A 19,609-nucleotide genomic window follows, 5' to 3' on the forward strand; every position below is an offset into this window, starting at 1 on the left:
CTCAGAATAATAGGGAAAATGTGCTGCCATTTATTGGGTTTTAACATTTAATTACAGCATTAAGTCAGGCCTCAGTTCAGCAAAACAGTTAAACACATTAACTCCATGAGGAGTCCTATTGAAGGCCAATGGGACTATTTATTTGCCAAAGTTAAGTACTTATTTGCTAGACTACTACAGTATTGGGTCCTGATCCTGTATACAAAGTAAAATCAATGGGACTACTTGTGTGTGTGAATGTTTGCAGAATGGGGCCTTAGTTTATCAATATATCTTACAGTAAGTACAGTGTTACTACAGGAGTGAGGTTCTGGAACAGCCTTCTAATAGTAGTGGGGGGAAGCAACAACTAGTTTTAAGATGGATCTTGTTAAGTTTATGAACAGGATTACATGACTATGTTGCCTGTGTTAAACACCCTTGCCCATTGAGGTAGGCGTTGGAGTTCACAAAACAGGTCCCTCAGACTTCCCTGAATTTCTTTCGGTAAAACTAGGGAACACCGGACTTGACATTCTTAATATTTTTATGTGTAAAGAAAAAAAGATTTGGGGGCCTTCTTTATACGTATTAGAAAAGCAAAATTAGACGCAAGCTCATTTTAAAATAAATCTTAGCAGGGTCACTTTTAACTTTCCCAGTCTACCTCTTAATTATGAAAATGAGAACGTAAATGTTCTTTGGGCAAAGGGCGAAATCTGATGCCATTTAAAATCTTTTTTAGCCCACTTATATTAAAATTTTTCTTAAAATCTCCACTTTTCTATGGGCACTAAAATATGTAAATGGTCTCTCTCTCTCTTTTTTTTTTCCCTTCTGAATCTTCAAGATAAGTATGTTCTACTATAATGACATACAGTTTCTCTTTGCTTGAATTCATGCTTACCCTTCTGGCGTAAGTGGCAGAATACTGTACTGGAGAAGAATCCAAAATGGCAGAATCAATTTGTGACTTTCAAGCCCAGATTTTCTACATTGCATTTAGTAAGCATGCCAGTTGTGCTTTCTGAAAACGGAAGTTGTGGGTCTTTTGTGGATTTAACCAAATCCATTCAGAATCTCTGTTTTCTGGGACCTTCATGTTTAGTACTCTTACCGCATGATTGTATCTATATATTCTTGATTATGCATATATCCCCTGGTACTTTGGTGTCTAACTACTGGGACAGTGAATTATGGAAATTGGCCAGTATTGGGGAGCTCTTGTTGGGGAAGTACTCTAGAATATGCATGGCATTCTTGAAGTTTGAGATCCTGCAATATCCCAGGTAATACTGTAACTATTTTCTAGCATTCCTGTTTCCACTGAGGAGGTATTTTGCTGTGTTTGTCACTGTTGTTGCCTGATGGATTCAAATAGAAGCATACAGGACTGTTCAAAAGTAGAAACCAAGATGATGGTTCAAGAGGGGATTCTTAACCAGGGCAACCCTTTTCCATCGAGCAAAATTGGAAGGTCTGGGCAGCCTTAGTTATGTTCTTGCCCTGTGACCAGGTGGAACATAGCGCTTGGAACAGAACCCACTCAGTGTGTGGGTGGAATGAGTCAATACTGTGGACCTGGGTTGAAAAAGAATGACTGATCAACTGCTGAATGAGGAAGACTGATTTTTCTTTGTGGGGAGCTATCCCTAACATCACAGCAGCCATTTTACTCAGATCTGAGCTACCACCTCTGAAGAGAAGCAAACTGCTAATGTTTTGTTGTGGGCTATAAATATTTAACATAACTTTCTGGTGCACTTGTTTTGATGTGGGCAAGTCAAGAGTTGGATATACTTTGATACAGCAGGAATGGAGTTGAAGTTTTTCCATCATCATAAACTGATAGGTCATAAGGTCAAATTAATCCTCGCAACCTGATAGTATCTGTTAATAACCTCCTTGAGGTACAGCACCTGTGCTTTTAGTTAATCCATGAGTGGCTGGAAATTCTGGAACTTGGAAATTCAGCCCTTGGAGTGCTAAACTACCCACATCTATTTCTTTCCCCAAAATTTTAAGGCAACATGATGGTTCCCTGAGTGTTTCAGAACTATTGATTAAAATATGGTTAAATATGAAGTAGTTTTAATGGTTCATTTTATCTAGATTTTTAGCTAGGATGTTTCATATAGATGCCAACAAATCTGCTTACTCCACTAGGTTTATTGAAATAATAAGCAATTGAAAATACAAGAAAAGGAAAAGGGGTTTAGTAATCAGATGAACAAGTAACATCCATGAATTCAAATCACCTACGTGAACAAGTAACTAACTTAATCATTCACTGCAATCTGTAATACTGTAAGATAATTCATTGTACCTCTTAATTGAAAACAAGATAGGGAATTGTAAAACCACTACTTACCTTTTAAAACCTATTAAAATATTTTTAAGCCTTTTCTTCCACCACATCAGTGAGAAAGGTAAATCTCATTTCTCTCAAACAACTGCACATCTAATTGATCATAAATATCAACAAAACCCTAATAATTAGTCAAAAGTTAAGAACTTTCTGCAGACTCCTTAATGCTAATATTTTTTTTACTTTAAGGCTGGCTAACCTGGTCACCAGAATCTCTCTTGAAAGTTGTTGTTTAGGCATTAAAGGCTTATTGAAAAGTCTAAAAAAGGCATAGACGTTACATTTTAGAACAATGTGCATTTTTAGCTGTAATTTTCAGCTAGTATTTTAAAAAATAGCCTAACTTTAGACATCTGAATCAATATTTATGTACTTAAGTGGCCTGATTTTTAGTGGGAGCTGCTGAATGCTCAACACTTTGAAAATCAGGCCACTTAAGTCCATCCCTGTTCAGAGAACTATGTATTTAAAGGGTTTGCTGAATCAGGGCTTTATTTATATGTATGAATATGGATTTAGAAGCCTAATTGTAGGCTGCTATTTTTAAAAATCTTGGGCTTTCAGTCCAAAGTATTTAGCAGTTTCTTAGGAAGATACAGTATCACCCAAAGGTTGGGCAACATTCTTTTAAAAAATGAAAAATTGTTAATACAAATTAAAAATGTATTTTGTTGAAAAACAAAGACTGTCACAGTTCAGGTCAACTGCCCCTGTATTCCCCCTTTGTGGTTCAGCAAGGACACCCATTCTATGCTTCAGGCTCCCCAGCCAACACCTCTCTTGGGTGGAGACAAGTGTCCTGCTCCCTTTTGACTGGGATATTTCATAGAATATCAGGGTTGGAAGGGACCTCAGGAGGTCATCTAATCCAACCCCCTGCTCAAAGCAGGACCAATCCTCAACTAAATCATCTCAGCCAGGGATTTGTCAAGCCTGATTTTTAAAAACCTCAAAGAAAGGATGTTCCACCACCTCCCAAGATAACGCATTCCAGTGCTTCACCACCGTTCTAGTGAAAAAGTTTTTCCCAATATCCAACCTAAACCTCCCCCACTGCAACTTGAGACCATTACTTCTTTTTCTGTCATCTGCTACCACTGAGAACAGTATAGATCCATCCTCTTTGTGACCCCCTTTTAGGTAGTTGAAAGGAGCTATCAAATCGCCCCTCATTCTTCTCTTCCGCAGACTAAACAATCCCAGTTCCCTCAGCCTCTCCTCATAAGTCGTGTTCCAGTCCCCTAATCATTTTTGTTACCCTCCGCTGGATGCTTTCCAATTTTTTCACATCCTTCTTGTAGTGTGGGGCCCAAAACTGGACACAGTACTCCAGATGAGGCCTCACCAATGTCTAATAGAGGGGAACGATCATGTCCCTCAGTCTGCTGGCAATGCCCCTAATTATACACCCCAAAATGCCATTGGCCTTCTTGGCAACAAGGGCACACTGTTGACTCATATCCAGCTTCTCGTCCACTGTAACCCCTAGGTCCTTTTCTGCAGAACTGCTGCCTAGCCATTCGGTCCCTAGTCTGTATGGTGCATGGGATTCTTCCGTCCTAAGTGCAGGACTCTGCACTTTTCCTTGTTGAACCTCATCAGATTTATTTTGGTCCAATCCTCCAATTTGTCTAGGTCCCTCTGTATCCTATCCCTACCCTCCAGTGTATCTACCGCTCCTCCCAGTTTAGTGTCATCTGAAACCATATTGAGGGTGAAATCCACGCCATCCTCTAGATCATTAATGAAGATATTGAACAAAACCAGCCCGAGGACTGACCCCTTGGGCACTCCGCTTGATATCGGCTGCCAACTAGACATGGAGCCATTGATCACTACCCGTTCAGCCCAACGATCTAGCCAGCTTTCTCTCCACCTTATAGTCCATTCATCCAGCCCATACTTCTTTAACTTGCTGGCAAAAATACTGTGGGAGACCGTGTCAAAAGCTTTGCTAAAGTCAAGGAATAACATGTCCACTGCTTTCCCCTCATCCACAGAGCCAATTATCTCATCATAGAAGGCAATTAGATTAGTCAGGCATGACTTGCCCTTGGTGAATCCATGCTGACTGTTCCTGATCACTTTCCTCTCCTCTAAGTGCTTCAGAATTGATTTCTTGAGGACCTGCTCCATGATTTTTCCAGGGTCTGAGGTGAGGCTGACTGGCCTGTGGTTCCCTGGATCCTCCTTCTTCCCTTTTTTAAAGATGGGCACTACATTAGTCTTTTTCGAGTCGTCTGGGACCTCTCCCGATCGCCATGAGTTTTCAAAGATAATGGCCAATGGCTCTGCAATCACATCTGCCAACTCCTTTAGCACTCTTGGATGCAGCGCATCCGGCCCCATGGACTTGTGCTCCTCCAGCTTTTCTAAATAGTCCCGAACCACTTCTTTCTCCAGAGAGGGTTGGTCACCTCCTCCCCATGCTGTGCTGCCCAGTGCAGTAATCTGGGAGCTGACCTTGTTCGTGAAGACAGAGGCACAAAAAGCATTGAGTACATTAACTTTTACCACATCCTCTGTCACTAGGTTGCCTCCCTCATTCAGTAAGGGGCCCACAGTTTCCTTGACTTTCTTCTTGTTGCTAACATACCTGAAGAAACCCTTCTTGTTACTCTTAACATCTCTTGCTAGCTGCAACTCCAGGTGTGATTTGGCCTTCCTGATTTCACTCCTGCATGCTTGAGCAATATTTTTATACTCCTCCCTGGTCATTTGTCCAATCTTCCACTTCTTGTAAGCTTCTTTTTTGTGTTTAAGATCAGCAAGGATTTGACTGTTAAGCCAAGCTGATCGCCTGCCATATTTACTATTCTTTCTACACATCAGGATGGTTTGTTCCTGTAACCTCAATAAGGATTCTTTAAAATACAGCCAGCTCTCCTGGACTCCTTTCCCCCTCATGTTATTCTCCCAGGAGATGCTGTCCATCAGTTCCCTGAGGGAGTCAAAGTCTGCTTTTCTGAAGTCCAGGGTCCATATTCTGCTGCTGACCTTTCTTCCTTGTGTCAGGATCCTGAACTCGACCATCTCATGGTAACTGCCTCCCAGGTTCCCATCCCCTTTTGCTTCCCCTACTAATTATTCCCGGTTTGTGAGCAGCTGGTCAAGAAGAGCTCTGGCAGGTCAAGAAGAGTTTCCAGGCAGAACAGTTCCCTGCCTTCACTGTGTTATTCATAGCAAAGGATAGTCTCTGTCTAAGTAGGTCTGCTTGCTTCTCTCCTCAGACAGTAACCAGTATAATTGCCTCAGTTACGTTACCTCACCACTTTTCTTAAGCAAACATATTTTATTCTATGATAAAATACAGAGAAAGCATCGAAGAACCACCATGCATACTAATAAGCTTACCAGACATCACCTCAACTGCAACACAGGCTCTGGCAGGAGCAATACTTCAACCATGGTTTTAAGTTAATCAAACCCTTTGATCTGAACAGGAATAACCCATGACTCATTTATCCAGTTTGGCTCTTTGAAGAGACAGTGAAGAGGTCATTAGCCAGGCAATGGGTTCCTGCTGAAAGTACAGTTTCAGTAGGATGGATTTGAGGTGGGTCATTTGCATTTTCTCCCCTCCCCCCACCACCTAAGTATTTTCTAGGAAATGCATTTTACAAGTATTGTCCCAAAAGTCCTTTGACGTGCCTAAGATCTCCCACAAATTGCATTAGTCCTATTTTTCTGCTAAAGAATTTCCATGCAATTCCCACAATAGTACACAAACCTTTGCATTTTCAATACAATGGACTGCTAAAATACTTACACTTAATTCAGTAAGGTTTGTCCAGTATTTTACAGGACATTGTCATATCTGTCTTACTGTTTAAACAACAAACTATGTATCCTAGCTTTAAGTTGCCCAAGAGTAGTGCTAGTGTAACGTAGGAAGCATATGTGAGAGAACATGAGCTGTACTATATTAGATTCTGCCTCTTGAACACACAAGGGACAGAATGTGTGTGTGTGGTGGTGGGGGGGCCATTATCCTTATTCTGCTGCTGCCTTAAGGGAGGAAAAGAGATTGAGGTCAGAGTTTCAATCCGAACTCTACATTTCCCACCTTCTGAGTGCTGATTGGCTTTTCAGTATGAATGTTGTAAATTAAGAGGTACATATAATTCATTTAGTAAGCATAAGAAGCAATTAATTAATGCAATTAAACTAGGAAAGTGGGAAAAATTGAAATATACAGCAAGGGCAAGTATAACTGAGATCAGTTGCTTTACTTCTCCATGTCTGTCAGGTTTAAAATATCATTACAGGGAATTATAATAAGTCATTCATAGCAACATACTAACCTAACTCATAGTTGTAGCACTGTGTGCATCAGAACAGCACCCTGAAACCCCCATATTCACCACTGTCATAGAATTATATATTTTTGGACAAAGTATGCCTTGTGAGGTATCATTTTAAAAGTTTTGATCTGTTGAACATACAGTCCAACAGGACAATAATATGCTATCATGGTATGTGAAGTTACGAAGTTTTGCTATATGTTGTGAGGTTGGGAACACCCACAACCAGCCTTTCAGGTACAACAGTGGAGCAGCCAGACGTGCTAATGGCCCTTTAAAGAGAATCCACACTCACAATGACTATCATAGGAACTGTATACAATGGAGACTTCTCAGGCCTTGGCTACACTTGCAAGTTAGAGCGCATTAAATCAGCCCCAAGTGCCCTAACTCCTGAGGTGTCCACACTGGCAAGGCACATAGAGCACCCAGACTCTGTGGCTGAAGCGCCCCTGGTAATCCACCTCCCCGAGAAGCATAAAGCTTGTTGTGCCTCAGCTGGAGCACTGCGTTACCAGTGTGGATACCCTGGTCTATTAATGTGCTCTGATTGGCTTCCAGAAGTGTCCCACAATGCTTGTTCTAGCCACTCTGGTCATCACTCTGTTCCACAATGCCTGTTCTAGCCACTCTGGTCATCATATCTACTGCCCTGTCCTCAGGTGACCAACCGTCAGACCTGCCCTTTAAATTCTCTGGGAATTTTGAAATTCCCTTCCTGTTTGCTCAGCAAGGCGTGTAGTGCTCTCAGCACATATTTCCAGGTGACCATGCCTCCATGCGCCAGGCGATCCCCAGTATGGAGCAATGGCGAGGTGCTGGACCTCATCAGTGTTTGGTGGAAGGAAGCTGTCCAGTCCCAGCTGCACTCCAGCCGTAGGAATTATGATACCTACGGGCAGATATCAAGGGCCATGATAGAAAGAGGTCATGACCAGGACGCAGTGCAGTGCAGGGTTAAAGGGAAGGAGCTGTGGACTGCTTACCACAAAGCATGGGAGGCAAACTGCCGCTCTGGCGCTGCCCCCACAAATTGCCGTTTCTACAAAGAGCTGGACGTGATACTTGGGGGCAACTCCACCTTCACTCTGAAGAACACCATGGAGGCTTCAGAGGCCGTAGCAGCCCAGAGTTCAACAAGGCAGGAGGAGGAAAGTGGGAGCAAGGGTGCTGAGGAGGAGGGGGGCCCAGAGCCAAAGGACGGCCCGGCATCCCTAGATGCATGCAGCCAGGAGCTGTTTTCAAGCCAGGAGGAAGGTAGCCAGTCGCAGTGGACAGTGCTTGGGGAAGAACAAACATCAGAGGAAGTGCCCGGTAAGCGGCTTTTATTTTGCGAAGGTAGTTGTTCGGTGCCGTCTCTTGGGGCGAGGAGGGTTGCAGAAAAAAGGGTTAGGGCTGCCTAGATGTGGAATAGGGCATTGATGTGCTCTCTCACATCGCGGTAATCGGCCTCCGTGATCTCTTCAAAGATCTCACGCAGAAGCTGGGCAATCCACTTGCGCAGGTTCCTTGACAGAGCTACTGTGCTCCTTGTCCCAGTAAGGCTAACATGTCCACGCCACTGTGCCATGAGGGGCGGGGGGACCCTTGCTGCACACAGGCAAGCGGCATAAGGGCCAGGGTGGAAGCTGCATTGTAGTAGAAGACCCTCCCTTGCTTCCCAGGTCACCCTCAGCAGCAAGATATCTTCCAGGACTAACTCATCCTGTGGAAAATATGGGGACAGTGTTCAGTATAGGGGCCCCCTGCAGCTGTTGGCTCTCCCCAAGGCACAGAACCCCAGAGGACAGTATGGCCCTGTAACAATCAGTCCCCCTTGCTCCTGTGGTTACTCACCATTTTGGGGCTCCTGTGGGTTATGTGTACTCACTTTGGGATGGGCACTTTCTGCTATTCTGTACGCTGTACTTGTCTTTAAGTATGGCCGAATCATTGCTCTGTCTAGTGTGAACAATGCTGCCTCTGTTAAGTGTTGCATTTTGGCTTTACAGATACAACCTTGCGATTCCAGCCTCCTTGTTATCAATGGCCTAAAGACTGCAGAGAATCAGGAAGTGTCCGCAGAGAACCAAAGAGGACCTGCTGCATGAAGTCATGTAGCAGTCCCTTATTGAAAATCAAAAAGTACAGGAGTGGCGGGAGACTGAAAGAAGGCTCCACCAGCAGAATGCAGATTGCCGGCACCAAAGCATGGAGCGGCTCCTAAGCATTATGGAGCGCCGAGCGGACTCGATGCAGGCGCTCATAGCACTGCAGATAGAGCAGATCCGCGCCCGCCCCCTCAGCCCTTGTCCCAAAACTCTTTCCCTTGTACCCCCATGTCACTGCTAACCCACTTCCCCCAACATCCGGTTTCTTATCCCCACCAGCTATCTCCAACACCTGTAGCTTCACCACCCAGTCCTGCAAACTATGACGCTTACCCACTGCACTCAACCCCCATCACCATGCATTTTAGCCAGCCTGAAGTGCAGCACTCATTGCACAGCACTCCAGACAGGAAGGCTGAGTATGATAACAGGACATATGCAAATCTGTGATTGTCCCGTTCTCCACCCTGCCCCCTTCCCTACTTCCACATAGCACAGATATATCATACCCTTTCTGTTTCCCCAGCAGTTGTCTTTTTAATAAATGAATTTTTTTGACTTTGAAAACATTCTTTATTGCATTAAGTAAAGGATACCATAGTCCAGGAAAGCAACAGCACTGCAAGTCAGTGCATCATATGTAGCAAACACAGATGCCTACTAACATTGGAACCACTGCACTTCACTACTGTGCAGGGCACCAAACATTAGTGGTGGCTTTCAGCATCAAATCGCTCCCTCAAGGCATCCCTAATCCTTGCAGCCCTGTGCAGGGTCCCTCTAATAGCCCTGGTCTCTGGCTGTTCAAATTCAGCCTTCAGGTGTTGAACCTCCGTGGTCCATGCCTGAGTGAAGCTTTCACCCTTCCCTTCGTAAATGTTATGGAGAGTACAGCACGCGGCTATAACCATGCGGATGTCATCATCGGCCAGGTCCAGCTTCCCATACAGACAGTGCCAGCGGCCCTTTAAACGGCAAAAAGCACACTCAACAGTCATTCTGCACTGACTCAGCCTGTTGTTGAACCGCTCCTTGCTGCTGTCAAGGCTCCCTGTGTAGGGTTTCATGAGCCATGGCATTAAAGGGTAAGCGAGGTCTCCAAGGATCACAATGGGCATTTTGACTTCCCCTATGGTGATCTTCTGATCTGGGAAGAAAGTCCCGGCTTGCAGCTTCCTGAACAGGCCTGTGTTCTAAAAGATGCGTGTCGTGCACCTTTCCAGACCAGCCTGCATTAATGTCCATGAAATGCCCACGGTGATCCACAAGCGCCTGGAGAACCATTGAGAAATACCCCTTCCAATTTATGTACAATTTATGTACAGGTGGTCTGGTGCCAGAATTGGAATATGTGTCCCATCTGTTGCTCCTCTGCAGTTAAGGAAACCCATTTGTTCAAAGCCAGCCACAATGTCATGCATGTTGTCCAGAGTCATGGTTCTTTTGAGCACGATGCGATTAATGGCCCTGCAAACTTGCATCAACATGATTCCAACGGTCGACTTTCCCACTCCAAACTGGTTACCAACGGATCGGTAGCTGTCTGGAGTTGCCAGCTTCCAGATTGCAATAGCCACCCGCTTCTCCACTGGCAGGGCAGCTCTCAATCTTGTGTCCTTGCACGACGGGGTGGAGGCAAGCTCAGCACACAGTCCCCTGAAAGTGGCTTTCCTCATCCAAAAGTTCTGCAGCCACTGCTCATCATCCCAGACTTACATGACGATGTGCTCTCACCACTGAGTGCTTGTTTCCTGAGCCCAAAAGTGGTATTCCACTGTGGTGAGCATGTCCGTGAATGCTACAAGCAATCTTTTGTTGTATGCGTTATGTGAGTCAACATCATCGTCGGAGCCCTCACTGTCAGTTTTTTAGCTTAAGGAATAATTCTACTGCAATTCGTGACGTGCTGACAAGACCCGTCAGCATATTCCTCACAAGTTCAGGATCCATTCCCGCAGACTGGAAGGGAAGCCAGAGCGCGCTGTACAAAAACCCTTGAAAGATGGCGCCAAATGTGGATGGAAGCGCTGGGATGCAAAGCGATGCATCTTGGATCATTGGGACAGGACCCAGGATGCCCTGCACCCTCTCCCCCTTCCCACAAGCCACAGTGCCAGAATGGGAAGATGTGCTCTGTGGGATAGCTGCCCATAATGCCCCGCTCCCAGTGCTGCTGCAACTGCCACAAATGTGGCCACGCCACTGTGCTTGTAGCTGACAGTGTGAGCGCACGGCAGTGCTTTTCCTGCTGCAGTCTCTGAGGGCCGGTTTAACTCTTGGCGCTCTACATCTGCAAGTGTAGCCATGCCCTCAGAGAGAGCACGTAGACAATGGAGAATGCTTGACAAATGAGGGTGGACCCCCCCATATCAGGAGCAAAGATCTTTCCAGCAAGCTGGAAGAATCTGTAAAAGAGGGGAAGTGACCTCATCACTTGGCCTCACTCCCCCCACAACTGAACACCTAGAAACACATCTAGAGGACAAAGACTGAAAGGGGGAAGGTGGTCCCGAGCTGGAGGGGAATTCCAGCCTGTGTATTGTAGCTCTTTTAACTGGCTTGCACTATCTATCAGGATGAGATACTGCTTGATTCAAATCCTGTTTAGTTTATAAAACTTAACTGTGTGCTTATTTTTATTTATTTATTTATTTTTTGGTAACCATCACTGTCCTTTATGCCTACCACCTATAATCACTTAAAATCTATCTGTAGTTAGTAAACCTGTTTTATGTTTTTTGTATTTTGTTTGAAGTGCTTGGGAAACCTCAGCTCAGGAACAAAAAAACTGGTGCTGCATGTCTTCTCCACATTGAGAAGGGACGGACGGGTGATAAATGTATTCTGGTCAGGCTGGTACAGCTCAGGGGATAAAGCTGGGGGGAATTGTTAATTCATGAGTGGCTGGGAGAAGGATTCATGTAACTCAACTGGGTGTGTCCCTGCCTGTGAATGTCTTTGTTAAATGCAGTACCTATTAGAGGTTTGCAAGCTTGTCACAGCTACACAGGGTGAGAAGGAATCCAGGTTGGTGGGACAGAGGGCTCCAAGTTTCAGGTGGCACCTGGGAAAACCCATCACAATAGTCCAAGCCAAAGAATATTAAAATTACGAAGTGAGGAACTCCACTGGTAGTAAATCTGAAATCAAGGTAGCCTTGTAACCTTAATTCTCCCCATCCCATGCATGTGCATTATGTTACTGTCCTTAATTACTTGATTGCTTATTATTTTTCCATATGCTCCATGCAGGTTGAACAGTACATGAGGCATAGCTGTGTAGTGCATGAGGCAGAGGTTCCCTTGGCAAAGGAAATTGTTGGGCATTGACTAAATCTTGGGAGAGAGATGGGTTCTATTCCTGCCTTTGCATCAGCTATACTTCAGAGCCATATCTCCTTCTGTGCTCCCTGTCACGTATTATATGAAAGGAGGCGGACTTCTTCCATGCACACTTTCACAATTACCTAAGTCCTCCCACATTAACTGAAGTTCCACCTAACTTGTGAATACATGCATAATGCCAATGAGATTCTGAGGCACTGGGTCAGCAAAGATTCTGTATTTATGATGATTTGATCATTTTAAAGTTTCGTATTTTGAAATACAGTCTCTAATTTTTGCACATGTGTATTTGTAGATAAATAGCTAAAACTTGGTTCAAAATGGAAATTATTGATTAACATCTTTAGCTACCAAAAATTGAGTCTGGATAATTGATTTGATTAATGCAAGATTGGAAAAGTAATGTAGCTAAAGAATTTAAATCCTAGGTGGAAGACATAATTTGGTGGCAGGGAATCTGTTATATGTTGCCATATGCCAGAACTGTAAAGTAACTACTTTTAGGTCTTCAGGATTCACCTAATATAAATATACATACCTTATGCTTATATTCTCCATGAGTAGCTGCATTTTTCAAAACCAATCAAATTGCACGTTTTGTATAAAACTTGCGAAGATACGCACACAGCAGAAACTGCCTCTTTTGATTGACATTGCAGAATATTTTATACTCGTGTGTATAAAAAACTGATTTTTTAAAAAATACCCAGCTTTTCTAGTAAAGTAGATGCCAGCATCACACAGGCATGTATTAACTAAGGTTATTCTTTTGGGAAAAGTGGTATGTTAGTCCGTGTCCAAGCCCTAAAGGGAAAATGATGTGTATATTCTTCATTGACAATACGGATCAATTAAAACTGCTAGAATAACTTTAAGTGTTTCTCCACATGTTTGTATTTTAATTGAATACAATAAGCTGTACTTTAATAGCTGTTAAAGTTAGTGTTCAATACTTACAGATATTCTCCAGATATTTTTTCTAGACTTTCTCCCATTTAGTCTGTGAGATCAAAGTTAAAGCCTATTTGCTGTTCAGGAGATACTGTGTGTATAAAAATATGAATTAATTGTGTTGAATTCTACATTTGCTCATTTGAACTTATTAAAGTTAGTGAATGTTGTGTTCACATTTGAGGGCAGAATTTGTTCCTTAGCATAAAAGCAGAGTTCACGCTCTTAGTTAGAAGTGTGTGTAATCAAAGGTAAGTGGGCTGAGTCTTTGAAGAGTACAGGTGAGTTGCATCATACGCGCATTTAACTTATGTGAATTCAACTATATGCACTTGGCAAAAAAAAATAAAATAAAATAAATAACAAGATACCTGTAAATAGTGCGGGTGATTCCGCCCACCATTCCACTCAATGAGCGTATGCCCTGGAGTGAGCATGAGGTGGGAGACTTAAATCTGCTGTTCCCTCAGTTGGTCTTAGTTCCCACGTGCCTCTCATAGTGTGAGCATCTCGCCGCGCTGAGTGTGAGTCTAGTGTTTAAAGATACTGTACGTATTTTTCGTACAACATGGCCCCTAAATGCAAGCCAACTACTTCATCTGGTGCTCAACCGAAGAAACAGCGATCTGTTCCAACACTGGAGGAAAAACTGGCTGTGTTGGATTATTGAGAGATGGTATGTTGGTGTCCAACATGGTGCGTAAATATGGCCACAACAAATCTTGCATCCATGCCATCAAGATTAGAGAGAGAGAGAGAGAAATTCATCAAGCCGTGGCATCAGGTGCTCCAATAACTGCTAAGATGACGAGCCAAGTGCATGTTAAGACTTTAGTGAAGACTGAAAAGGCATTAAACTTATGGCTGGAAGACATGAACTGTAAACGTCTGCCTATCGATGGCAACATGTTGCAAGAAAAGGCTCTTAGCCTCTACGCACTGTTCAAACCTCCCGCTGAAGAGGGACAGCCTTCTGATGAGAAGGAATTAAAGCCAGCCAAGGTTGGCTTAACAGTTTTAGGAACTGCTTTAACCTCAAAAACGTTCAAACTACGGGTGAAGCTGCATCTGCCAAAGAAGAGGCAGCAAAAGCCTACCCCGAACAATTAAAGAAAATCATTGAAGAAAAGAGCTATCTTCCAGAACAAGTTTTTAATGCTGACGAGACTGGGCTCTTTGAGAAAAAAAATGCCAAACTGCATTTACACTTCGAAATCAGAAAGACCAGCCTCTGGCTTCAAAGCAGCTAAAGACCATGTGATTGTGTTGTTTTGTGGCAATGCGGCTGGGCATTTAATAAAGCTGGACTTGCTCTACAGGGCTGCCCCGTGCCCTAAAAGGCAAGAACAAAAATCTCCTGCCTATGTTCTGGCAATCAAATAAAAAAGCTTGGGTGACGGCAGCATTATTTTTGGATTATTCCACAAGTGTTTCATTCCGGAGGTCAAGCGGTAACTCGAAGAGAAAGGACTTGACTTTAAAGTTTTTTTTAAAGGGTTAGGGTAAACAATGCTCCTAGGCACCCTGCGGCACTCTGGTTTGCGCATAACAATGTTGAAGTTGTCTTTCTCCCCACCCACAATACCGCCTCCAACCTCTCGACCAAGGTGTGATTCGCTGTTTCAAGGCCACGTACATGAGGCTTACGTTCTCATGGATGCTGATCCCAATCTTAATGTGATGGAGTGTTGGAAGTCCTTCAACATTGCCGACTGCATCACTTATATAAACAGGCAATGGAGTCAATCAAACCTGAAACAGTCAATGCATGTTGGCGAAACCTATGGAAAGAATGTGTGAATGATTTTAAGGGTTTCCTGACCTTTGACAAAGAAGTGAAACACATTGTTCAGGTGGCCAGGCAAGTGGCTGTTGATTGCTTCGTCGACATCCTTGAGGAAGAAATTGAAGAATTAATTGAGGGCCAAAGAGAAACATGGACTAACGAAGAGTTAGAGGAACTGATAAAATTGTCTACGGAAGACGAAGATGATGATGACGACGAACAGGAAGAGCCAGCAAGTTGGAATCTTCAAAAATTTGCTGAAGCGTTCCAAGCAGCAAAACACTTGAATGATTTAATTTCTGAATACGATCCCTCTATGGAACGGAGCCTCAAAATCACATGTAGTATTACGGACGATTTGAGACCGTATCAAGAAAAGTTTGAGCAGCTCAAGAGACAACAGCGACATTTGCTGATCACCATGTTTTTCAAGGAAAAACAACCAGCAGGAGATGAGCCTATGCAATAACTTCTTGAGCTGAACCAGAGCCAGCCACTTCATCTACGACTTGCTCTCTGTCACCCAAGCTCTCCGTCACCTCCGTCTTCTGGATCGACATCAAGCCCTGATGACCCCCTGTAATTACCCCCTATAATTAAAAATACAGTAGTGTAAAATTATATTTTGCATCTGTACTCTTTATTATGTACTGTACATTACTGTATCCATTATACATTTATATATATTACTGTACAGGGTTGTATACACAAAACCATGTACAGTATACTGTACTTTATGGGCGATTTAAGGGATTTTCAAGGGTAATTTTGACTATATGCGATTTTCGCCTTACCCGTTGACTTTAGAACCTAACCCCCACGTAAGATGCGACTCCACTATGTACACAGTGGATTTGGGAAAGCCTGGACAGATAGGTTTGTGACAAGACCATATTTGAATGCAGTTGAATAGATCTAAAGTTATTTTTGAACTCTGTTTGCTTCAAGTTGAGGTAATTATTATTTTAAATGTCTATGAGCTATTTATAAAATACAAAATTTCTGTTTCAGATATATTCTGGTAAAGGAGTTTCTGTGTACTTCAGAGTTCACTATATTAAAAAATCCCAATGTTTTTCCCAACATGAAGAGGTTTAAACTGCTATTGTTCTACTAAAGGAAGGAAATTTACCCATAGTTTGGTAGAAATTAGATAAGCTTTGCTTAATATTTAGTATGTGATTTGTTCCCTTAAACAATACCTATCGTTATCTGTTCAATATTTAATAATGCTTCTTTTAAAAATTACTATGCAGAATTTGGTTTCTGAGGGACTCAGATGGTGATCTTCTGAGTTGTATCTTTGTGCAGTGAACCTCAGGAAAAATCTTTTCTCTTGTTCTGTTGTTGCAGGTGAATGAGACCTTTGCTATTGATTTAATAGCAGAGCAGCCTGTGAATAAAGTTGAAAGCCGAGTGATATCATGTGATGGTGGCGGTGGAGCTCTGGGACATCCTAAAGTGTACATAAATTTGGTAACAGAACTTTAATCTCCTCTTTTGCTATTCCCTGTATCACATGTAGTATAGTTTATTTACTAATTTATTTATGGTAGGTAAAATCGCTCTCTTTTGATGTTTTGGCTTAGTGAGTTGGAAAGGAGGGAGTGACTGTCACTTTTATTATTTCTATAATAACATAGGTGAACATGGCACTCTAAACATATAAGGGTAAGGTTTTCTGCTCAGAAGACTTTACAGTCTTAAATGACTGAACATGACCCTCATCTCAAGTCCATTGAAATTAACAAGGATTCTTTTTGTTAACATCAATAGGTTTTAGATTAGATCTGAGGAAGTGGAAGAAATGGCATGACCAAACAAAGACGTAGTGGAAAGTGAGCTAGGGAAAGATCAGCTAGGAACAAATAATGCCTTATAAACAAAAAGTAGGAACTTTCTTTGAGACATTTCTGTCCTGAATATCTATGCAGATTCATGATGATCTATTTTTCCAAGTAAGAGTTTTCTTAGATATGCTTTAATTTTTTAAAAAAATTCTGTTAGTTTCCTGCTTGTATAAAATGCTGGCTTGACAGTTTTGAGGATGAAAGTCCGTTATATATCCTAAGAGAGCGTGTGCAGTATGAACTTCCCTCACTATCTTGCTGTTCATAAGTACTGACAGTTTCCGGGATGCTGCCCTACCAAAGCATATCATTTTAGAGGAACCATCTCTAAGTGTAAGTAGGATGTGATTATTGATGACCTGGTAGCATGCTGGGTGCTCGCCACACACACAAGACATGGTCCCTGATTAAGAGTTCACAATCTGAGTTTAAATAGTCATTCTCTATGTCCTCTTGGCCTCTGGCTGAGAGAACCATCAAGAACGCCTTCTTTTTTTTTTTTTTTTTTAATTGGTGGTTTTATTTGGTGTCAACATCATTGTGATTTTTCCCAATATGGAAAAACCCCATACATTTTATGAAGAAAACACATGCTGTGATTCATTTTATAAGCATATTTATTACTCAGACATGGAAAGGCTCAATTATATCTAAAATTGAAAAGTTTGTGATTCTATAAATGAAACAAAATAATGGAATCCACAGTCTATAAGGCATATCTCTTAGATCTGGTGTGAAAGATTGAGATGTTTTTACCAACTAAATTGCTATTTTAGTTCCTAGCGCGTTGTGTAGCTTTGAACAAACTAATATGAGTATGCTGAAAACTTGCTAAATGGATGTGGAGCTGAATGGACAGAAGTGTAGATATTTTAATTCACAGTTCTGAATTAAGTTGTCTCTTCTTCTGTGACTTAACTTTCACAATTTCTCACTGTTTGTTTCAGTTCAGTGCAACAAATCACCTTTATAAATATGTATTTGGGTAGTAATCTGGATCTTTGGTTCTAATGGTGGAAGATTCTTTTAGTTTCTGTATTTTTCCTCTTTTTCTTCACTTGAAATATCTGACAGTGGATCTGAGAGTTAAATCCATCTGGAGGAAATGTCCAAGGCAAAGTGCTTCAGTCCCTTTTATTTAATTGCTAGTTAGGATAAAAGAAGATTGGAATGTTTTTCTCAAACTGAAGTCTTTGCTTGTCAGTTATTTTTGTGGCACAATCACTAATGGATTTATGCCATTTGTGGGGGATGTTAAAGATGAGTGGAGACTGCTCCTGAATGAACTTAATGTTGAAGAACAGCTGGAATGCCAGTGACAAGTGCTTAGCTCTTATGGTAGCTTATGTTTGAGGATGAGAAATGCATGAAAATGTCTTGCTGGCAGAATCAGTCAAACTCTGTGTTCTATGGTCTGAGTTCAGTAAACAAACTAATTCTATGGTACTTTGGATCTAAAAAACCAAACAAATAAATTTTCTGCACTTTGAGATGAGGTCTCAAGGTCCTTTCCAGTTCTGTGATTCTACAAATGCTTTTTATATTGTTACTTAACAACTCTTGGCTATATTTTCCTGGACTTTTCACAGTAATCTTATTCTTCCTCCAGAGTTCCCCCTTTAGGATGTCCCTCAGAAGTCAGCCTCTGAACTTTCCTTCTCTTTGTCAGCTACACTATAGGACTGTTCAATTGTCTGAACTCCTAGTGTAGACATGTCTTAAGAGAGTTACTCTCTACTATTTTGAATAATCAACATATAATGTTTGTTAATTCCAATCAGTGACATCTGTGCAAACCCAGTGAAGTTACTTTTTGAGATAACTTTGCAACTTGTGGGGTTGCATAGGTGTCAGAGGGTCCAGTTTGGCTTGAGAAACCTTTTACTGTTCTTATACTAATTTTCAGATCCCACTTTGCGCTTATAGAGCTGCCATTTTTAAAAGGAGGAGAGAAATACCTTGGAAACTGGGCATGATATGGAAGTCAAACATGACCCTTTCAATGCCACTTCTAGTCAATTTTCAGTGTAGGTACCACAACTGAAATATGTAAAGTTAACTACATTTTAATCAGGATGTTAGTCATTTTAGGAAAAAGATAGGTAAATAGGCAGGTAATTTAGTGAAGTGCAATTTTTAAAATCTACAATAGTAAAATAAAATTATATTTGGCAAGTCTTATATTTTTTATTGAGATCTCTTCTTTTTGCAGGACAAAGATACAAAAACTGGAACATGTGGTTACTGTGGACTTCAGTTTAAACAGAAACATCACCACTGAAAGATCATCCCTTCATGCCCTGCAGAATTCTGTCAGTATTTCAATGTTAAAATATTAACAATAAATGAAATTTAAAAGCTCAAAGCCTTTTTATTTGTTTAAAAAAATATCTTTCACGAATGGAGTTTCCATAGCTTAAAATTTGAAAAACTAAGGGCTTCTGTACAGGGTGAGGTAATGTACCTTGCAGGGTTGGGGGGTGATTTTTATAGAGCATTAACATGTTGCACGTTAATTGGTCCATGTAGACTCTGCTGATGCACAGTAAAGTTTCCCTAGTGTTCTTTAATGTAGTGTACAGTACTGTGTTAAGGCACACTAGAGAACTTTTAGTGTGCACCAGCAGAGTCTAAACCATGGGTAGACTGTGGGCCAAAGCTAGATCACCAGACGCTTTTTAACAGACCCCAAAATCTTTTTATTTACCTATTAATAGTATTATTGTTGTGTTTTTCTTTATTTTCTCTGGAACCTGGACAAACTTCTAGGGCTATCAAGTGATTAAAAAGTTAATCGTGATTAATTGCACTGTTAAACAATAATAGAATACCATTTAATTATTTTTGGATGTTTTCTACATTTTCTAATATATTGATTTCAATTACAACACAGAATAAAAAGTGTACAGTGCTCACTTTATAATTATATATAATTTA

At 41.7% G+C, this 19,609-nt stretch overlaps 1 protein-coding gene across 1 annotated transcript in view; it reads left to right on the forward strand.

Moving 5' to 3' along the window:
• The window catches only part of NDUFS6 (NADH:ubiquinone oxidoreductase subunit S6), a 32,282-nt gene extending 13,245 nt beyond the window's left edge, over nucleotides 1-19,037 (forward strand). Inside the window, exons 3-4 of the mRNA XM_007061262.4 lie at nucleotides 16,176-16,298; nucleotides 18,885-19,037. Of these exons, the coding sequence (XP_007061324.1) occupies nucleotides 16,176-16,298; nucleotides 18,885-18,953 (192 nt within the window). The 3' untranslated portion in view covers nucleotides 18,954-19,037. The remainder of the gene's footprint in view (nucleotides 1-16,175; nucleotides 16,299-18,884) is intronic.
• Nucleotides 19,038-19,609: the final 572 nt, after the last annotated feature.

This window comes from Chelonia mydas, chromosome 2, assembly GCF_015237465.2.
Source record: "Chelonia mydas isolate rCheMyd1 chromosome 2, rCheMyd1.pri.v2, whole genome shotgun sequence".
Lineage (NCBI taxonomy): Eukaryota > Metazoa > Chordata > Testudines > Cheloniidae > Chelonia > Chelonia mydas.